General features: G+C 36.6%; 4 protein-coding genes across 9 annotated transcripts in view; 3 read left to right on the forward strand and 1 right to left on the reverse strand.

Moving 5' to 3' along the window:
• Nucleotides 1-9,323, forward strand: part of LOC112051229 (uncharacterized) — a 37,737-nt gene extending 28,414 nt beyond the window's left edge. For all 4 annotated transcript variants that reach the window (XM_024089780.2, XM_024089779.2, XM_052890105.1 and 1 more), the window contains 2 exons: nucleotides 6,284-6,454; nucleotides 6,993-9,323. In XM_024089780.2, the coding sequence (XP_023945548.1) occupies nucleotides 6,284-6,454; nucleotides 6,993-7,066 (245 nt within the window). In that variant the 3' untranslated portion in view covers nucleotides 7,067-9,323. The remainder of the gene's footprint in view (nucleotides 1-6,283; nucleotides 6,455-6,992) is intronic.
• Nucleotides 9,324-9,541: 218 nt separating this feature from the next.
• LOC112051222 (protein HGH1 homolog) lies at nucleotides 9,542-11,343 on the forward strand. Its single transcript, XM_024089771.2, has one exon. The coding sequence runs from the start codon at nucleotides 9,647-9,649 to the stop codon at nucleotides 10,739-10,741; it is 1,095 nt and encodes a 364-aa protein (XP_023945539.1). The 5' UTR covers nucleotides 9,542-9,646; the 3' UTR covers nucleotides 10,742-11,343.
• A 486-nt stretch (nucleotides 11,344-11,829) lies between these two features.
• On the reverse strand, nucleotides 11,830-13,178 carry LOC112051225 (DNA-directed RNA polymerase I subunit RPA49-like). Its single transcript, XM_024089774.2, has one exon. The coding sequence runs from the start codon at nucleotides 12,936-12,938 to the stop codon at nucleotides 11,850-11,852; it is 1,089 nt and encodes a 362-aa protein (XP_023945542.1). The 5' UTR covers nucleotides 12,939-13,178; the 3' UTR covers nucleotides 11,830-11,849.
• A 623-nt stretch (nucleotides 13,179-13,801) lies between these two features.
• Nucleotides 13,802-21,161, forward strand: LOC112051230 (zinc finger protein 62 homolog). Of its 3 annotated transcripts, XR_008252245.1 has the most exons (4): nucleotides 13,802-13,969; nucleotides 16,217-16,360; nucleotides 17,762-20,936; nucleotides 21,033-21,161. XR_008252245.1 is itself a non-coding variant. In XM_024089785.2 (3 exons), exon 3 carries the CDS (start codon nucleotides 17,764-17,766, stop codon nucleotides 20,107-20,109), a length of 2,346 nt encoding a protein of 781 aa, XP_023945553.1. In that variant the 5' UTR covers nucleotides 13,802-13,969; nucleotides 16,217-16,360; nucleotides 17,762-17,763; the 3' UTR covers nucleotides 20,110-21,161. The 3 variants fall into 3 exon arrangements, 2 of the variants coding, with proteins under 2 accessions (XP_023945553.1, XP_023945554.1); XM_024089785.2 differs by having other exon boundaries at nucleotides 17,762-21,161; XM_024089786.2 differs by lacking the exon at nucleotides 16,217-16,360 and having other exon boundaries at nucleotides 17,762-21,161.
• The last annotated feature ends 198 nt before the right edge of the window (nucleotides 21,162-21,359 follow it).

Consider the following 21,359-nt stretch of genomic DNA (forward strand, 5'->3'; position numbering starts at 1 on the left):
TTTGCATATTTCATGTTATTGTAAGCTCTGCATCGTGCGTTCGGACGTACTTCGACCCTAGCACGCACTGCGGGGACAACTCCCCGCCCCTCAACGGACGCTGCGAGCCCGTACTCAACTGTGAGTCCCTCGCTTTGCTAGGAAAAACGTCGTGAAAAAAAATAAAACTGCATACAAGATAATTTTCTTACTTCTCTTCGTGTGTGAAGTCTGCCAATCCGCATTGGGCCAGCGTGGTGGACTATTGGCCTAACCTCTCTCATTCTAGAGGAGACTCGAGCTCAGCACTCAGCCGAATATGGCTTGTTAATGATAATGATGATATCTTTACTGTTACGAGAACGGGAACTACGCAGGGAAAAACGCAAGGCAGCGGCTAGTGTATTATATTTTTAATATAATAATTTTATAAGTAAAGTGTTACCCCGGGTTCTGGCATGCTATGTAGATTGATGGAGATTCTACAACGAGATTACGTATAGCTGACCTTTTTAGTTATTCATCGCTTTTTTATGTAAGATTTTTAGACGTCTTTACGAAGGCGGCGGTGTTTTATTACATACTAGCTGATTCGGTTTCACCCGCGTGGTTCCCGTTCTCGTAAGAATATGGGGATAATATAGCCTATAGCCTTCCTCGATAAATGGGCTGTCGAACACTGAAAGATTTTTTTAAATCGGACCAGTAGTTCCTGAGATTAGCGCGTTCAATCAAACAAACTCTTCAGCTTTATAATATTAGTATAGACTAGCTTCGTCCGTGTGATATTAATTTTTCAAACATCCCACGGGAACCATGGATTTTTTCGGGATGAAAGTAGCCTATGTGGTTATCCAGAGTAAAATCTATTTCCATTCCAAATTTCAGCCAAATCGGTTTAAAATTGACAAAGTTTCATACAAACTTTTATCCCCTATTTTATCCCCTTGGGGGTAGAATTGATCAAAATCCTTTCTTAGCGGATGCCTACGTCATAACATCTACCTGCATGCCAAATTTCAGTCCGATCCGTCCAGTGGTTTGATAGATCACTAGGTATGTCAGTCAGTCACCTTTGAGATATATTTAGATACTAACCGACCCGCTTAGTTCCCGTTCCCGTGAGAGTGAAGGGATAAAATAACAAATCCTGAAAAATAACAAAGTTTCTAGTGGTAATAATGTTCAAATTAGGTATTCAAAAAAAACTATAAACAAACTTTGCCTTTTTATAATATTAAGTAGCATAGATTAGCTGTCCCAGTCTTTTTTTAAATCTTTACAAGTTAGTTCTTGACTACAATCTCACATGATGGCAAGTGATGATGTAATCTAAGATAAAAGCGGGCTAACTTGTTAGGAGGATGAAAATCCACATTTCGGTTTCTACACGACATCGTACCGGAACGCTAAATCGTGGTGGTGGTAACTAGCCCCGGTCGAAGCCTCTCACCAGCCAGCCAGCTGGACCAATTAAACAAAATCGGCCCAGTCGGGTATTGAACAGGACCTACGTCTTGTAAATCCATCGCGCATACCACTGCGCCACGGAGGTCATCTCAGACCCCTTACCTTGTAGAAGACGTGCCTCGCTAGAGGTTACCCCTCTGTCAAAACTACACTGTGTCTATAGAATCGATGTTTCATTGTGTTAAAATTACACGTGTGTGTATACACACGATTTAAATTATAGTTGTGTGTAGTGTAAGTTCAAAGGATACATTTATTGGTGTTAAATATTTTCGATGTGTGAGTTTACCTCGTCCCCCTCAAAAGACGACAGACAATTTTGTTGGTGATGAAAAACCTACACAACGACGAAAAAAACGAGTAAATAAAATCATCCCCACTGTACATACCACAGGGGAGGTACCCTAAAAAATATTTTTCAAGATTTTATTTCACGACTTTGTTCACATTTTTAATGTACATGCTCATAGTAATTTACAGCTTTCTAGTAGCATTAGTCTCAGCGCTTAACCGCGGACGGACAGACGGACATGACGAAACATAAGGGACTACGGAACCCTAAAAAAATACAGTGCCTGTCCATTGCTTCGACCATGTCCGCAGATTTTTTTTCCCTTTATTCTTTCCCGTAGGGAAAAGGCAAAGGTATTACACCGTACAGCCACTGTCCGTAGACAGAGAAAGTTCTCTCTCACTAAATTCCTCCGAATGACAATCATACAGCCATAGATTCTAGCTTTTTTGACTTAATTAATAGTGTTACCATAATCTTAATAGATTTTACCCTCATGTCTAAATACGGAATCTTTTATAATAAAAATTATAAATGGTAAAGAATCGCTAAGAACGGTATAACCAAAATTAGTAGTCAACCTAATCAAACCTAATAGTTATAATGCACTTTATTAAATTTATTACCATTTCTATAAATTACTTTATTATCTAAAAATGTACTATAAATTAAAAGTTAAAGTTTTGGATAATAGGTACTTTGGCATTTTAATGCAATTAAACTGGACCACACAACTGAAGTTACAATTCTTTAGACCTCTCACTCAACGTCCGTTCGCATCGCCCGATTACACTTTTCGCACGCGTTCAGCAGCTTACTCCCCAAGTCGTGGGCTGTAAGCTCATCTACTAGGTGGATTGATGAAAACAACTGGGTTGTAGGGAGCCGCTGGATGCTGAGAGCTCGAAACCACGATATTTGGCAGTCTGTACAAGAGATCTATGTACATCCATCGGCTGATGATGATGATGATATTATTTTTCCTGGATTATATATGTGCTGTATGCTCCTTAATGGGACCACAGCGGCGTCACCGGGGATTTGTGCGAGCACAGAAGCATCGCCTAATGGGGCCTGAAGGCAGCAGCAGAAAAAATGGACAGACCGACTCTGTAAGACTCTCTCTCTCTAAGGATTCTTTTGTCTCCTGTAATGGTTCAGCTTAGTTTACTACTTGACATCGTCTATCCATTTTAAGTAAAACATCATCATCATCATTATCATATCAGCCGATGGACATCCACTGCAGACGGGTTTATTTGTAGGGACATTGAAACATCAAGATTCTGAGCCGCCTACATCCAGCGAATTCCTGCAACTTGCTTGTCGTCAGTCCACCTAGTAGGGGGTCACCAACACTGCGCTTTCTAGTGTGCGGTCGCCATTTTAGTACCTTTATGTGCAGGTCTTGTCCATGTACCACATCGACCCATCATCTGGATCGTCTACCTTGTTTCGTTTTCTTATGACCTGTGAACCAGTTAATTATGGATTTTGACCATTTTTCAGTTGTATGTCCAGACCATTTCCATTTTAATGTTTTTGTGATATCATTTGTTTTTGTATGTTTTTTAAAAACACACTTGGTACAAATAAATAGTTTGATTGGTATAAAAGACTGATTAAGTAAAATAACCTAATTATAAGGAGCACTGTAAGTGAAACGTGAAATCTTGTACCGAAATCGCTGCCGTGTGCTTGCGTCCTTCGCTCGTAATTAGCAATAATTAAACCCGCCGCAGCCTTCGTGTGAGATGCTATAAACGATAATACGCTACTCGGTAACCGAGGGGTAAACATAGGACAACGATACTCATTTATTTATTTATTTAACTGACCTGATTGAGCAAGTAACAACAATGATTCCCAAAATTATCAATTCCTTAAATATAAACTACTAGCGAACGCCCGCGACTTCGTCCGCGTAAATTTCGATGTCAACTTTACTACTACCCCTACCCTACCCTACCCCTACCCTACCACTACCCCAACCCTACCCAACCCCTACATCTACCCAACCACTACCCTACCATTACCCCAACCCTACCCAACCCCTACATCTACCCTACCCCTACCCTACCCTACCCCTACCTTACCTACACCCTACCCCCATCCTACCCCTACCCTCCCCGTACCCTATCCCTTTCCTACCCCTATCCCACCCTTATCCCTATCTCACGCCTATCCTACCCTACCCTACCACTTCCCTATCCTACCCGTACCTCTACCCTACCACTACCCTACCTCTAACCCTACCCTACCACTACCCTAAACCCCGCCCTAAGCCTACACTACCCGTACGCTTCCCTACCCGTACCCTACCCTACCCTGTTACTTCTCTATCTTACTCCTACCCTTAGCAAAATCGTTCCAGTCCTTCGAGAGTGGTGGTATGACCAAGAGAAATAGAGACTTCTATGCTAATAATATAAAGAGGTAAAGTTTGTGTGGTTGTAGGAGGTAATCTCTGGATCTACTGGACCGAATTGGAAAATTGTTTTACCAATAGAAAGCTACGTTATTTGCGAGTGTCATAGGCTATGTTTGATCCCCATATTCACACGGGAACGGGAACTACGTAAATGAAAGCGCTGGGCGTCATATAGCGGAATTTCTGCGTCTTTTAGAAATTTTGTATTATCTCCGAAACTATTTAAGTAATTAACATACTGTAAAGGGCAAATCTTATCTCCATAATATCCTTGTGATTATTAAATAATTTATTTTAATAAGGATTAAAGTTTAGTTGTATAAATAATGACGTAAACCTAAGTATATAAAATAAATAATTTTTAAAACACAAAAGGTACTATGTCTCCTAATATATAGAAGATAGATATATGGTGTCGCGGACTTTTTTGTAGAACTTTTAAAGATACATAAAGTCTCCATACATTAATTTCAATTTTACACAATAGTTAAGGCAGCGCATGCGAATAAGTCTGTTTAAGAGGATTTTCAGTCCGACCTGTATGACAAAAACTGTGATAACTCGTCTAATATATATGTTACCAATATAAAATATAGCCTATAGCACTCCCCGATAATGTAGCATTCTACTGGTGAAAGAATTTTTAAAATCGGACCAGTAGTTCCGAAGATTACCCCATTTAAAAAATGTGACAAACTTACAAACTTACAAACTTTACCTCTTTATAATATTAGTATAGATAATACACTACTGGCTAACCGAGAGGTAAACATAAGAAAACAAACAACAAATATTCATAAAATTAATTATTAACAACCCATTCGACTCACTGCTAAGCACATATGTCCAGTCCTCTCAGAATGAGAGAGGGATTAGGCTAAAAGTCCACCACGCTGGCCCAATGCGGATTGGCAGACTTCACACACGCAGAGAACTAAGAAAATTGTCACGTATGCAGGCTACTTTACGATGTTTTTCCTTCACCATTTGAGAGACGTGATATTTAATTTTTAAAATGCACATAACTGATGAGTTGATACATACACACAGCTTTTGTACCACACGAAAGGCGACTAGTGCAACGATGGACTAATCTGCTTCACGCCCAACATCACTAGCGTCGGTCTTGTCCGTGACAGACAGTTCTACAACTTCCAATTGTAGAGGCAGGGTCTCTTCTGGTTATTAGTATTGAGCATCGTTACAATTTTTAACGTTGGACAATCTTGGCATTGTTGCAAAAGAACATTCTCCTGGTTTGCATTCTTTAATGAGGGGTTAAAATTCGAAAGGTTTTCCATGCTGACGCAGTTTGCTAGTAGTAAATATTAGTTGGTAGATCTACCTAACTTATACAACCTCCGCAGTTCTGTACCACGCGTGCGTGAACAGTGACGAGTGCAACGATGGACTGATCTGCTTTACGCTCAACATCACCGGCGTCAGTCCTCTGCATCTGCGAAGATCTGCTAGATCTTGGTTCTACAACTTTCAATTTTAGAGTTAGCTTTTTACAGCGTATTAGTATTACAATTGAACATTGTTGCAATTGTTAATGTTGGACATTCTTGACATTGTTGCAAAATAACATTCTCTTGCTTTGTTTAAATGAAGAGCGGGGGAGGAGTGGCAATAGTGGGGATAGGGACACTTTGTATGAAAAATCCGTTCTTTAAAATTCGAAGGGTTTCCCATGCTGACGCAGTTTCCTAGTAATACGCATTGGACATCTACCTAACTTAGATAACCACACTTACAGCCCTATACCACGCGTGCTCGAACAGCGACGAGTGCAACGATGGACTGATCTGCTTCACGCCCAACATCACCGGCGTCAGTCCTCTGCATCTACGAAGATCTGTTAGATATTGGTTCTACAACTTTCAATATTAGAGTTAGCTTCTCGCAGCGTATTACAATTGAACATTGTTGCAAAATAGCATTCTCTTGCTTTGTTTAAATGAAGAGCGGGGGAGGAGTGGCAATAGTGGGGATGGGGACACTTTGTATGAAAAATCTGTTCTTTAAAATTCGAAGGGTTTTCCATGGAGACGCAGTTTCCTAGTAGTACACAATGCATATCTACCTAACTTAGATAACCTAACTTGCAGCCCTGTACCACGCGTGCTCGAACAGCGATGAGTGCAACGACGGACTGATCTGCTTCACGCCCAACATCACCGGCGTCAGTCCTCTACATCTGCGAGTTCATGCGCCCACGGACAAGATCTGCCAGTGCGACACCGAGAATGGATATCGAGAGAAGGAGTTCGCGTGTAGTGGTAAGTCAGCCCTTTGGCCTTTTATTAAAATCCAAATCCAAATCGACAAAAAAATATATCAAAATCGGACCATTCAGCAAAAAGTTACGCGTGTTCAAACATACAAAAATACACGTTGAATTGACAACCTTCTCGGCGTATTTTGTTGGTTGAAAATATGTTTTTTTTTTTTATTCTTTACTAGTTAGCCCTTTACTATAATCGACGACATCGTACCAGAACTCTAAATCGCTTGGCACAATACAGTTAACTAAAATCATGACTGATGGAAGACTATGATAAAGTCGTTCTTGGCGGTTTGTATGGAATAAAATGTCTGGTCTGTTCATTATATTGTGTCCTTTAATCGACATTCTTTAGTTTCGTTTTCATTTTCATGACTTCCCTTTTTTCAACCGACTTCGAAAAAGGAGGATGTTCTCAATTTGACGCGTGTTTGTTTTTTTAAATTTTACAGTAGCGTCACCGAGGGTAAATGCTTTTTCAATTAAATTTGATATTTTTAATAATATTAAAATTGGCTTTTTAAATTTTACAGATGCCGAGATCATTCAAATATCGCTTCTCGCCGTGGCCCTTGTTACTTGCCTAAGGAAGATCCTCGTCAATTAAATAGAAGAAACATATTGCACTATTCAGTTTTTTTAATCAATAACTTATTCGGAAATATCTACTTTTTTTGCAGGCAGGGCAGGCAAAGATCTTGGACCATACAGCCTATTCAATCCACAGAAATAAGATAAATAAGTTTCAATCTATTATAATATATCATTATGTAGGTATATAAAAATTATTAAACAAAATATTTTTGTTTTGTTTTATTGATCCTTGTCGTTTCAGCAATGAAAATCTTTTGTTATATTTACATGAAAGTGTAGATTTTTTGCTTTTATCAAGCCATTTGTAGAGACGGTCCAAAGATATTTCCGAATAGATTTTGCACACTCGTAGATTAAGGTATTTTATAAGTATTACCAAAAATTATAAATGTAATAGTTTATTATTATAGAGTTTATAGATAATTTTAATGAATGTTAGTCACTTTTATGACATAGTATTTTAGATTTTCGCTAACTATAATATAATCTTTACCGACACCTAGATGTTGGTATTTTAAATTCACTCAATTAAAATTTTCAACCATAGATACTCTAGGTTAAATTCGGTTTTAGGGAAACAATGTGTTGCCATGACGTAAAATTATTTAACTTATGAATTTTTTTGATTGTTGCTATCGCAACAATAGTAATGGAAGTTCCTGGCGCAATAGCTTTGATTTAAATTGAAATTAATTAGTGGGATTAGTAAAAATGTAATTAATATATTCATAATTGGCTCGGGTCAAATGATGATAGACTTTTGCAATTACCAATACCGAAGATCCAATAATTAGAAACAGATCTAAAAGTAAAAAAATGTCATAATCAATGACATTTTGATTGTTCGTTTAAATTGTAAAGCTTAGTATTCCATTTATTTGTTTTTTTTACAATTTTCATTGTTTCTCTGATCCACATGTATGTTTGAGCTCTAAACTAATTATCACTAGATTAACATCTAGATACAATAATAATTATTAATTAATTATATGGCTACCATTTTTACACTCGAAATTTTTTGATTGTTGCACCAGAAATGTGTACATACATATTTGCAATTTCGCTATTTTTATAAACAGGCAATACTAAGAAAAAACATACAATTCTAATTATTTATTGTTTCTCTTTCAATGTAAATCATTTATAAAAAATATTACACTTTATCACTATTCAATACTAAATTCAATTAAAATCAAGTTAAATATTTAACAAGCTTACTTTTAGAGGTGTAGCTCTGACGATTATTCAACAATCACTCAAAGTTGAAATAAATTGGTCACCAACCATATTGGCCATTTAGCTATGCCCAGGAAGAAAGTATTGCATTTTATATTAAAATATAAATGTAAATAGTTTATAATGCACCTAAAATTACTAATTAAAAAAAACTATTGTGAAATTTTATAGATTTAGAAGTAATAATAGTTTTGGCATAATAGGTAATGTTACAAATGTAAAGTAACTAACACACACTTAGTTCAAGCGTGCTAATTTCACTTCATTTCGTACTTTAAACATAGACTAATAAAATATTCAGACGGTATCTCACTGTCATACAACTAAAGCACCATAATGACGCCGAGTATCTATGTACTGAAATTAACGGCGGCCTATCTTTTTAGGCGCATCTTTATTCGTCTGGCAAAATTGGATACGAACTGGCAAAATTTGCCTGCGTCATTTTTTTGTTCAGGAGACGATGTCTGGATATTTTATTACGTCTATGGCTTTAAATATAAGTGAAGTTACTCGTTAGGAATCATCGTGTTTTGTTGTTTAACATGCACAATACGTTAGTAAATGCGATTGATACGTAATTATAAAAGGTAAGAGCAATTATTTTAATAATAATTTGAGTCATAAAAGTATAATAACATGCAAACTTTATAACGTTTTGGAGCATCGTTAAGCTGTGTAAAGCAGGATTTTAGGTAACAGCGGTGTCGTAGGGGCGAGCAGAGCAGAGCATTACACGCACGCCCCTGAGGAGCGACATCACGTCCTGCGTAGCTGATTTTAGAGACGTCATAAAAAGATTATATCTGACTATACACACACACTATTAGAAAGTAAATATTTTCTTTATAAAAAAACATTTTTCATAAATAAAAATATATTATTATTTTAAATCGAGGTTTGGTGAAATCGAGGTGAAACTTAAAAACAATATTGATGTAATTAGGTGAGGTGTTCCATAGATGTGTGCCTTAGATTATAAGATAGATGATGTGTTTTTATTTCTTGTTTTAAATAAATATGATATCACAGCATTTACGTTTATCATTGTAGAATTATAAATCCTATGACTCTTTACATAAAAATTGGGAAAATATTTTTAAATGGCAACTGTTCCGAAAATAACCGAACTTTGCCTTAAGCCTTTACGTAGACAGTAAAAGTAATAGACGGAAAACTCATATTATGTCAAATTGACTGTGTGGTTATTATCTTTGCCATTTCCCTTCGGGAAAGCATAAAGCTAAAAAAATTGATTTAACATTTGACATTTCATGGTTTCAAAAATATTGATTTGTAAACATCGTTTCGAATTTCGATACGTTTTTGATTTTTAATAAAATTGCAAAGTATCGCAATGGCGAAGGATCCGTTCGACGAAATCCTACAATTCTTGAAACCGGACTGCAGAATCGATCTCAAGCATCTATCGCTGGAGCATTTATTAGATATAACAGGCACAGCATCGGGTAAAGAGGCACTGTTGAAAAACGAAGAAGTCGTACGCACTATTATAGATTTAACAGACGATTGTGAGATAATCAGTAAAACTGCGCTTCTGATTCTTGTTAACATAACCTCTGATGCACACGGGGCGACGGAGTTACTAAAATACAGACCACACAACAAAACAAATGTTGTCGAATTATTTCTAGGTTATGTTTTAGATCCGAAAAAAAGTCACGCAGACGCCGCGTGCATGATCCTCTCAAACATAACGCGTGTAGAAAACTCTGTAAAGGTATGTTTAGATACATTCATCCCGCACCTAGAGGATTTATTAAAAGTACTCTCAAACCTAAACTATAATCAATGCAAATCGAAACTGAACTACATAGCACCTCTTTTCAGTAATTTAAGTTGTTCAGCTCGCTTTAGAAAATGGTTAACCGAGCCATCTATGAAACAATACCCGTTTATTCCATTAAAAAAATTAATACCATTTTGTAATTATGTGGATTCTGTAATACGTCGAGGCGGTGCAGTGGGGACTGTTCGTAATTTATCCTTCGACACATCGTACCACGAATTCCTGTTAAGTGAAGACTTGGACCTGCTAACATATATATTACCACCGATTATGGGCGGTGAAGAGTATGATGATGAGGAAATGGAGAAGCTACCAGTTGCATGCCAATATTATCCAACGGAGAAGGTTAGGGATAATGATGAAGATATACGGAGAATGATAATCGAGACATTAAACAAACTGTGTGCAAAAAAACATGGAAGAGAAACTTTAAGAAACAATGGAGTTTACTACGTCCTTAGAGAGTATCACAAATGGGAGAAGAATCCAGCAGTGTTGCTGGCATGTGAGAATGTGATAGACATATTAATACAGAAGGAGGACGAGGTTGGCGCAGAAGATTTATCATCCGTACAAGTGCCAGAAGATATGGAAGAGAAGTTCAGGAAAATGGATGAAGATTTTTTGAATAGTGCACCATAGATTTAGTTGAATGTATAATATACCCTGTGTATTTACTATATATACAATAATTATGTTAATATTTTGTTAATATGTTCAGATAGCATGGGTATGTATGCCATTCATCATCATTATCAACCCATACGCTTGAGTCTCCTCTCAGAATGAGAGGTGTCAGAACAACAGTCCACCACACTTGCCAAATGCGGGCAGACCTCTACACACGCAGAGAATTAAGAAAATTCTCAGGTATGCACGTTTCCTCACAATGTTTTTAAGACACGTGATATTTAATTTCTTAAAATGCACACAACTGAAAAGTTGCAGGTGCTTGTCCCGGACCAAATTCGAACCTACACCCTCTGGTAACACAGGCAGAGGTCATATCCACTAGGCTATCACGGCTTGTGACATTCATACTATTATCATGAATTGCAGCAAACTTTCAAGAGTGAAAGAACTGTCACCTGCACCATCCTACATGAAAGGAACTGTAATAAAGTAGATTTCTATGTAATATTATTCCCCATATTTTAGTTTCTTAATATAAAAAGGCTTATGCTTTATGTATACTGTGTATGTATACATATATAATTTATTAATATTATAGACATAATATATCACCATTTGTGTTTTGTTCTGTCATAAATAAGCTTGCTTCATAAAAAGCAACATTGACATCATCCTTAACAACCCACATGCGGCTAACTATTGAGCACGAGTCTCCTCTCAGAATGAGAGGGGTTAGGCCAAAAGTCCACCACGCTGGCCCTATTGATTGGCGGTTAACACAGCATAAGCTCTGAATCGAAAAAAGGGCCCCCGATTTTGAAACATTCTTCATTAGTGCTCCACTCCTATTCGTTTTAGCGTGATAATATATAGCCTAGCCTTCCTCAATAAATGGGCTATCTAACACTGAAAGAATTTTTGAAATTGGGCCAGTAGTTCCTGAGATTAACACGATCAATCAAACAAACAAACAAACTCTTTAGCTTTATAATATTAGTATAGATAACACAAATATAGTGTTTTGTATTGTATTAACAATGTGTTAAAGATTAAAAAAAAAGACAAAACTATTAAATGAGAAAAAAATAACACAAAGATAGAATATTTTCAAATTTATTCAAAACTTTGCACTTTTCCGTTTGCCGAACTTAGGTGTTAGTGTGTTTAAAGGCAGTTTCAGATGCACAATTTTTTTCTTATCCACAGTCACTATAGATGCACCTGTCACTCTAACTTTTAGCGACACAGTGGTTGGCGTCACTTTTGCGACTTTACAAAGCGAATCCATGTCAATTTTGTATTTGTTTATTAATAATATAAAGACTATAGCATGGCACAACGTTTTGTCTTTATACGTAGCTGGTCGAGTGCGTTTATTGTTCAATGTAACGCAGAAATCTCTAAAAATTAACTCATTAAGAGTGATCGAGTGGGGACATATGACCAAAGACTTGGTTATCAGTTTCTTGACGGGCAAAGAATACATTTCTATCAAACTACTTGCGTACACTGCGAGTACTGTAAATTTAGGTGATAACTTATTTGTTTTGACTATATTTTTAACTAAATCGACCATATCTGATACATAATCTTTGCCTTCCAACTCCGATAGTATTTTTGTATACTGTCCTTCTGTGAGGATATCATTTAAATTGTAAACGTCCTCAACTTTTGTGGCGGTGCGGTTTATTTTCGGTATGTAGAAATCGTCTGAATTACTTTCATCATACGATGTTAGATCTAAGACGTCTTGAGATATATCTTTAGATATGTTCTGCATTTGCTCTGTAACAGTCTCAACATTGACTTTGAGTTTCTCTTTCTGTTCCATTTTTTGTTTATGTTTTTTGGAGCCAAACTTTCTGCTCAACTCTAACGTGCTGGACTCAAGGACTTCTGTTGATTCAGGCTTTGTGGTTAACACAGGTTTCATGTCTGCAACGCAAGTTTCTATAATTCTCACCTTGCCCGTTTTTTTATTGCGCGCCAGTATGAAGGTTTTGCCTAGTTCCTCTTTCTTCTCTTCGCCGGCGTAGAGTAATTTGTCTATTACCGTGGCAACAGTTCGTATGTTATTGGTGTTGTTATCAAAAACCATACAATCATTGGTGGTAAAATGATCGGTTAATTCTCCGTTTTGGAAGTTGAGCATAATGGGGTACATTTTCTTCTTCGGGCAGACTTCGTCGACGTGTATTTCTGCCATTTTTGTTAAATAAACTTATTTCTAGGTTATGTACACAAGTAACGAGTAATCGCACTTTTACTTACGAGTAATATCGCATGCGTACTCGTAGTACATTTGTAAACTTATCGCACACAATAATTAGTAAATATTCATCTTCCTAAAACATTAAATGTGATTAATATTAAATTATATAGGTTAGAAAGATCACAACAAACGCGAAGGTGCATTGCATACGACATGTCAATATCAATTATCAAGTGTCAACCACAGATTAGATAAGTCAACACAACCGTCAAAAGAAGAAGTGAATTTCAACATTTCTTTATTTATTCTTTCCCGTAGGGAAAAGGCAAAGATATTATTACCGTACAGCCATGTCCTAATTAAGTGTAACAATATTTTATTACCAAGCTTTACGGCTCTGGGTTTGAGCCATTTTGAGCCCGTAGTCACTTTAAACTTTTATATTTTTAATAGGTATCAGTTTTTAACCGACTTTAAAAAAAGGAGGAGGTTATCAATCGTCGGAATCTTTTTTTTATACGACTTATTCACAAGTTCACGAATGCATCATTATAAATATCTCATGCAGCAGTAATAAAAATATTTAAGAGGTACCACAGAGTACTTTTTATAATGATGATGGATGATGATACTTTTAGTTAGATTAGGCAGTAAAAATAAATATAATATAAATATATAGTTTTTTTTGTTATGGGGAACTTTTAAATAATTTAATAAGTATTATAATTATCTAAAATACAAAATAAAAGTACAGTTTTTATAGTCTGTATTGTATTGGAAACCATGCATAGTTCTCTGTCTACGAGATGGTATTCAATCTGTCATCTGTGGTCTGTCTCTGTGTTTTTATTCTAGTCTATAGTGATCAGTGTTTAATGTTTTTGTTTTGTTATTTGTAAATGTCAGTAATTTCACTATAATTCACTATTTTAAAGGGTGAAGTAGAATTAAAATGCGAACTTTCTTTATCGCCTCTTATGTTTTAATAAATTATTGCTTAAAATCAATAATACGAGCAATTTAAGGTAAGTACCTACAAATTATAAATCCCTCGAAGATTTGAAATACTTACAATTATTACTGAAATAACTAGTTATAATTCGCTATTCGCCGCCCCGCGGTTTCACCCGCGTAGTTCTCGTTCACGTGAGAATACGGAATTAAACCATGGCCTACGGAACTCACAAATGAAGTGGCTTTATAACGTTATAATAATTTTCAAAATCGGTTCAGTATGTCCAAAGGGTACTCCCTAAAATACCACAAAGTTTACCTCTGTAAAATCCTACTAACTAATATTATAAACGCGAAAGTTTGTATGGATGTATGTTTGTTATTCTTTATAGCCGGTACTACTAAATTTAGAATGGAAATAGATTTTACTCTGGATTAACACATAGGCTACCCTAAAAAAATCCATGGATTCCCGAGATTTGCGAAAACCTGATGATTTTGATATTATGAATGTTTATTACTCTTTCACGCCTCAGCTACTGAACTGAATCACCTGAAATTTGAAATTCTCATGGGTCTAGAACTATTTGTGTGAAATGGGGGTGCGTCAGTCAGTACAAAGTAAAGTAAGAGGCCTATAATGAACTATAAAAGCTCCCACAAACATACAGCAGCAAGTTGGCGGACTAAATCAGTGTAATCTAATAGGTATAGTGATGTTTGAGAGCCCGCATAATAATAATAATAATAAAAGCATTTTTTTTTTTTTTACAAGATAGCCCCTGACTACAATCTCACCTGATGGTGGGTGATCCACACTCCTTTCGGTTTCTACACGGCATCGTACCGGAACGCTAAATCGCTTGGCGGTACGTCTTTGCCGGTAGGGTGGTAACTAGCCACGGCCAAAGCCTCCCACCAGCCAGACCTGGACCAATTAAGAAAATCTTAATCGGCCCAGCTGGGGATCGAACCCAGGACCTCCGTCTTGTAAATCCACCGCGCATACCACTGCGCCACGGAGGCCTTTATTCAGAGTTCGTATATACATTCTGTTTGTCCCCTAGGATAAAGGCCTCGTCCAAACTTTTCCACAACTCCCTATCCCTTGCAGATTTTGCCCAGTTGCCTCCTGCCACCTGTCTTATTTCATCCGCCCATCTCTGTTTTGGTCTTCCTCTTCGCCTTTGCATATGACCTGTGTACCATTGCATGACCGTTTTGCTCCATTTTTCTTTGCCTCTGATTGTGTGGCCTGCCCACTTCCATTTAAGTCTTTTGATTGCAATAGCTACTTCCTTTGTTTTTGTATGTTTTCTTATTTTGGATCTCTCTTCTTAGTCGCATTCTTCATTGCTGAAGGTCGTGTCCGCACTGCAGTCCCTTCGATGCGTTGTTAACTATTTCCCTCCACACAGTCCGGTCTTCAGCTTTTTTAATGGCTGTTGTTACAGGGAGTCCAGTGAGTGACTTAACCTGGTCAGACCAGCGGGTAGGTGATCGGCCGCATGGTCGTTTCTCTTGCACCTTGCCCACCACTATTATTTTATCCAGGTTATCGGGAAGGCGACGGGCTATATGGCCAAAGTAACTCAAGATCCTCTGTATGTTATCAGAGGATCTTGTTTATTTTGGATAATTTTACTTTATCTGAGAGTGTTATACCCATCATACTTCTGTTAATAGAGTTTTGGCATATTTCTAGTTTTCTACGTTGAAGTTTAGTTTGAGACCCCGCATATCACCAACTAAATCTTAATTGTTTTAAAATGAAATTTAAAAACTATTGCTTTGCAAATCCTGATTTAGACCTTGCATCTTCTTTACCTAGAGTTTGGTAGTGTTTTGTTTTTTTTTCTATACACACATATTTCGTTTTCATGTTAACTTTAATCTAAATTTAATATTGTTTGTCTTTGTACATTAAAAATCTGTATTACTTATTTATTATCCTTAGTGCATGCTGTATAAATAATAAAGGCCCATTTTGGGACATGTCCTTTGCTTTATTATTAGCATACTCTCAATTTATATACAACTAGCTGACGCCGCGCGGTTTCACCCGCGTGGTTCCTGTTCTTGTATAAATATGGGGATAATATATAGCTATCTATAATATAGGGCTATCTAACACTGAAAGAATTTTTCAAATCGGACCAGTAGTTCCTGAAATTAGCGCGTTCAAGCAAAAAAATACTCTTCAGCTTTATAATATTAGTATAGATTTAAAAATCAGTCATCATCCCTATTGTAAGAGTACAAAATATACAAACAAAACTAAAATTAATATTTATTTTAATGTCATTTTATTGTTCCAGATACATAAGTTTTATAGACAGTCAGATCCACACTGAATATTGATATTAGATCTCCACAGATCTGAGATTTTAAGATTTGTAATCAAGAGTACTTTGACAAGATATTATTTTATATTATGAAGATATATTCTACTTAATGTTAAGGTAAGTTACTAATCCACATCAATCTATCTTTATTTGATTCTTCTGTATATGTTTATGTCAACTTAGATCTAATGCCATTGGCGTATCTGCGCCCCCCCCCCCCCCCCCCTTCATATAGGCCTATATCTACTGCAGATGTACAATAGGAATGATGACAATTTTTTAAATAAAACATGGCTAAAACTTACGTGAAATAAGGTCGGAGTATGCCCGACTAGTTTCGAACCCATACGGGGTCCTTAGTCATGAGCTGGTTTTTCCGATGCTTCAACTCAACAACGCAACGCTTGAGTTGAGTAGAGTTGAGTTAGCTGTGTTTCATTAACAATGGGGATGATGACTAGGTTTGAATATATTGATTTTTATGATACATTCGGGTAAATAAGGTCAATGTTAACTAATTTATACATAAAAAGCAAAGATTGACTGGATATTTGCAAAATAAATAAGATTATAAAATTTCAAAATCTACTAAAAATATTTTATCGTAATTAGATGAAAATTCATACAGTTTTAGCTTCCTTACATTAAAAGTAACATTTTTTAATATATGAATCATAAACATAAACGCAGAAATAAGAAAGATATTAGTAATTTTGTTCAAACGCCCATACAAATCTAACGATCATTAATTGCCTACGACGTCATAAGATCGTACCATTTTGTATGCGGCGTTTTTCAGGGATCCGCGTCAGCGCCGCAAATCTGACCCTTTAAATCCCTGTAGCTCCGAAAGTAATGATCGCAGATACCCTGTTACTTTTACAAAATTGCTTTACTATTAGCATACTCTTAATTTATATACAATTTAAAAAACTGTCATCATCCCTATTAATATGAATAACACTCACAATAGTTGAAAATCTAAAAAAAATTTTGAATTGTATAAAAATTAAGAGTAAAGCAATTTTGTTAAACTAACAGGGTATCTGCGATCTTATCGATGATTACTTTCTGAGATACAGAGATTACCCACTAAATGACACACATGAATGTTGATGCGTGAAATCTTTAAATTTGTATGGGCGTCTAAAATTAAAAATAACTTTGTTACTTGTATTTGTAATCTTTATGCTTCAAATAATGAAAAATGACACAGTGAATGTAAGAAAGCTAAATATGTAAGATTCTTCATTCAATTAACATGAAATTTTTTTTGCAAACATCCAGACAATCTTTGTTTTTTACATATCAATTAGTTAATATTGACCTTATTTACCTGTATGTCTCGTAAAAATCACAATCTGGAAGTGAGGTGCATTAGTCTTGAGTTTTGCTGTCATCGCTACCCGCCTCCCGACCCCCGCGGACCATTAGGAGTTTTACACACGAATTTGCCAAGCTATAGTTGGTGGTTGCTTTTCTGTATTAGAACTGTATATCTATTCTTGTCTTTTCCAGAAATGTCTGAACCGAACTACATATGCGACTACTGCAGTCGCGTTTTCACAAGGAAGTATAACCTCCAAACACACATTGAGAATTGTCATTTGGATATGTCTTGCTACTGCAATATATGTGACCAAGGTCTGGGGAGCCCCACTGGTCTGATGCTGCATTTAAGCAGAGGCCACAATAGCACCGGTCAACCCTTCCCTGAATGCGACGTTTGTGGAAGGGTATTCTCTAGAAGGCAGAACATAATCTCACATATGAAAACTGTGCATTTGCTGACCAATTCCGCGATTCCCTGCGAAATTTGCAGCAAAATTTTAACCACAGAACGGAATATGAAACGCCATATGAGTCTCATGCACAACCCTGACATCCAATACTTCTCTTGTCATGAATGCCAAAAAGTTTTTAAGCGAAAGGACGCTCTGAGTTCTCACATACAGGCCAATCATGGTGCATCCGATTCTATAAAGTGTGCTTTATGTGACAGAAGTTATAGGAATCACAAGAATTTGAGGAGACACATGGAAATGAGTCACGGGGACAAGGAAGAGTTTAAATGTGAGATTTGCCCGAAAACCTACACATCCAACCAAAGTTTGCGACGCCATATCAAAACTTGCCACTTGAACGAAAATAATGAACAACTGACATGCGAATATTGCTATAAATTGGTATTCGGGAAAGATAATTTGGAGAGCCATATCGCTTCCTACCATTCTCAATCAGCTGTGGATATCAAGTGTGATTTCGTTTGTGATGTATGCAAAATGGTTTTCGAAAACGAGTACTTATTGAGACAGCATGTGAAAACTGTACACAGTTTTCAACAGTTCTACGAATATTGTAGGAGTTCGTTATTAAAAGCTGAGAAAAGGTTGGAGAAGAACAGAAAGAAAAGAGACAATTGTCTACTATTCCAATGCGAGTACTGCCCACAAGTGTACGTAAGCGTTTACGAACTAAAAAATCACATGCGAGTGACGCACGACAAAGATTACTGTCTGTCAACTTGCAATGTCTGTTTCCGAAAATTCTTTAGCAAAGAAACTATAAAGAGACACAAAAAAGTCTGCATACCACCCAAAGACGTCAACAATTGCAGTCACTGCGACAAACTATTCACAGACATCTCCAGTCTCGAATTCCATATACGCATATTCCACCCGCAAGCACAAGTAGCCGATTCCTTCACATCTCATTTGGAGGATTCAGAGCAATCGTACAAATGTATGCACTGCGATAGGGTATACAACAGCGATAGATCACTAAAACATCACATAAAACTGAAACACACCGCAAACGATCCAGTGAAATGTCAGTACTGTGATAAAATTTGCAAAAACAAGTACTATTTGGCCTATCACATAACAACCCACAACAACACATCCTGGTCAAAGTGTGATTATTGCCACAAAGAATTCAAATCCAAAAGGAATATCAGAAGACACATTGAGTACACCCATTTGGGAATGCAAAGATACAAATGCATTGAATGCGAAACACTATTTAAAGAGAAACGGAGCTTGCGCAAACATGTGCGAGTGAAGCATCCGAATTCCCCAGTTTTCCCTCAATGTCATATATGCCACAAACGTTTCGAATCAGCAAAATCTTGCAAAACACATCTAAAACTGCTACATTCCTTCAACATGAACACGCATCCGTGCGATTTATGCTCAGTATCGTTCGATACTCTCGAAGCTTTGAATATACATTTATCAACTAAACATTTAGCGGCAGACGAGATATACAAATGCCAAGAATGTAACCTCATATTCAAAGGTCAAGAGCAATTCGGGAAACACTGCGAGACTTTCCATTCAATAACACCCTCGACTAAAACTGCGCCGCATTGCATAATTTGCTCGAAAGACTTCAGTTCGCGCAAAAATTTGAAACGACATATCAAGAAGTTCCACACAGAATTCAATGCTGATGAGCTAGCAACTTATGGGTCCAGAGGATTTTTGACGATAGACTGTGCTGAATGCATAAGGAGTTTTAATGAAGATTATTACTTCGAGGTTTATCTTGAAGTCAAGCATTCGAGGGAATCTATAGTGTTTACATGCGAATCATGCAATAATTCCTACAATTCTCTGGAGTTCGCCATTCAGAGATACAAGCAAAGTTTCGATGCATCCCAAAGCAAACTGTATATGAGTGAATTGTGTACAACTCAGATGAGTGATAATTCAGATTCTGGTGACGAAATGGAACCACAGAGTACTACTGGTGATCTTAAAGTGGAACCATTTGAAGTGGATTTTGAGGATATGGAACCTGAAAGCACAACATATGATATTAAATTGGAACCTAATGAATATGATGAAATTATGATGATGAAATAAGGAAAGGATGAAAAAAGGATAATGAATTAATGACAATCCCATGCTATGCGGGTGTCGGGGGGAAAGACAGTGAGGTGCATCAGTCGTGGGTTTTAAATTCATCGCTGCACGTCCCCCGACCCGCGCGTACCATCGAGAGTGTTACGAATGAAGTTGCCAAGCTATAGGATATTAGGAACCTAACTTGTTGATTCAGTGGCTCAGACAAATTACTGTATAGGACCTGCCTCGCTAGACTTTACTTTTCTGTCAAAGTACATGATCAACGATCTAATGCTATTATAGAAACTGTCTCTATAGTAGGTATCCATGTTTCATAGTTGTAATGGTGTTCGTCGGGTAAAGTAAATATACCTTTTTGTTTAGTTGAATGGTGTAATAAACAAGCAAAAACTTCTAGTTTTTTTATAAGGTATACCATATGTAAGCTTGTTTTCCTCAGAAAATGACAGACAATTTTGTTCGTGAATTTAAATTATTGAGATAGAACTAGTCTATGTACTTCGCCAGTGTCAAGTGGTAAGGACGATACACTTTTATACTTCACTAGCGGACGCCCGCAACTACCCCTACCCTACCCACCCCCTACTCTCCCCTATCCCTACCCTACGCCCTACTCTACCAAACCATACCCTACCCCTAAATCTTGCTACCCCCTCCCGGCCCGCGAATACCATTGGGAGTGTTACGAACCAATTTGTCAAGCTATAATTTTGACAGTATGTTTATTTCTTTTTTTTGTTCCTAACCCGTACAATACCACAATCTTTACTACAATAGAGATTCTTTGAGATTTAATTTTTTTGTTTTTTATGTTAGTAGTATGGGTCTATAATACTATACTCAGAGGCAAAATTATCCGCCCACTTTAATATATCGCGAGTAATATGAAAGTGGGCGGATAATTGTGCCTCTGAGTATAGTTATAAAATGTATATTTTTTTTTAATTATAGCTATATTGACTGTTCTGTGTAGTAGTTTATTGGAATGCATTTAATCTTTTATATTTATATTTTATACTTATTGTAAAAATTAAAATATATTTAACTTATTTTCAAGACTATTATTTACCCTGTTTCCAACACTCCAGCAGGTTTTACAAAATATTTTTCGTTGTTATACTTTTTATGCTTTAGTATTAGAACATGACCGAAAGAAAAAAATAAAGAAAAATTATGAAAGTAAACACAATCAGTTAGTCAGCAAAGTAAAAAAAAATAATGTTTGTTTTAAAACGCTTTTATGTCTG

The sequence above is a fragment of the Bicyclus anynana genome, chromosome 27, assembly GCF_947172395.1.
Source record: "Bicyclus anynana chromosome 27, ilBicAnyn1.1, whole genome shotgun sequence".
NCBI classification, from domain to species: Eukaryota; Metazoa; Arthropoda; class Insecta; order Lepidoptera; family Nymphalidae; genus Bicyclus; species Bicyclus anynana.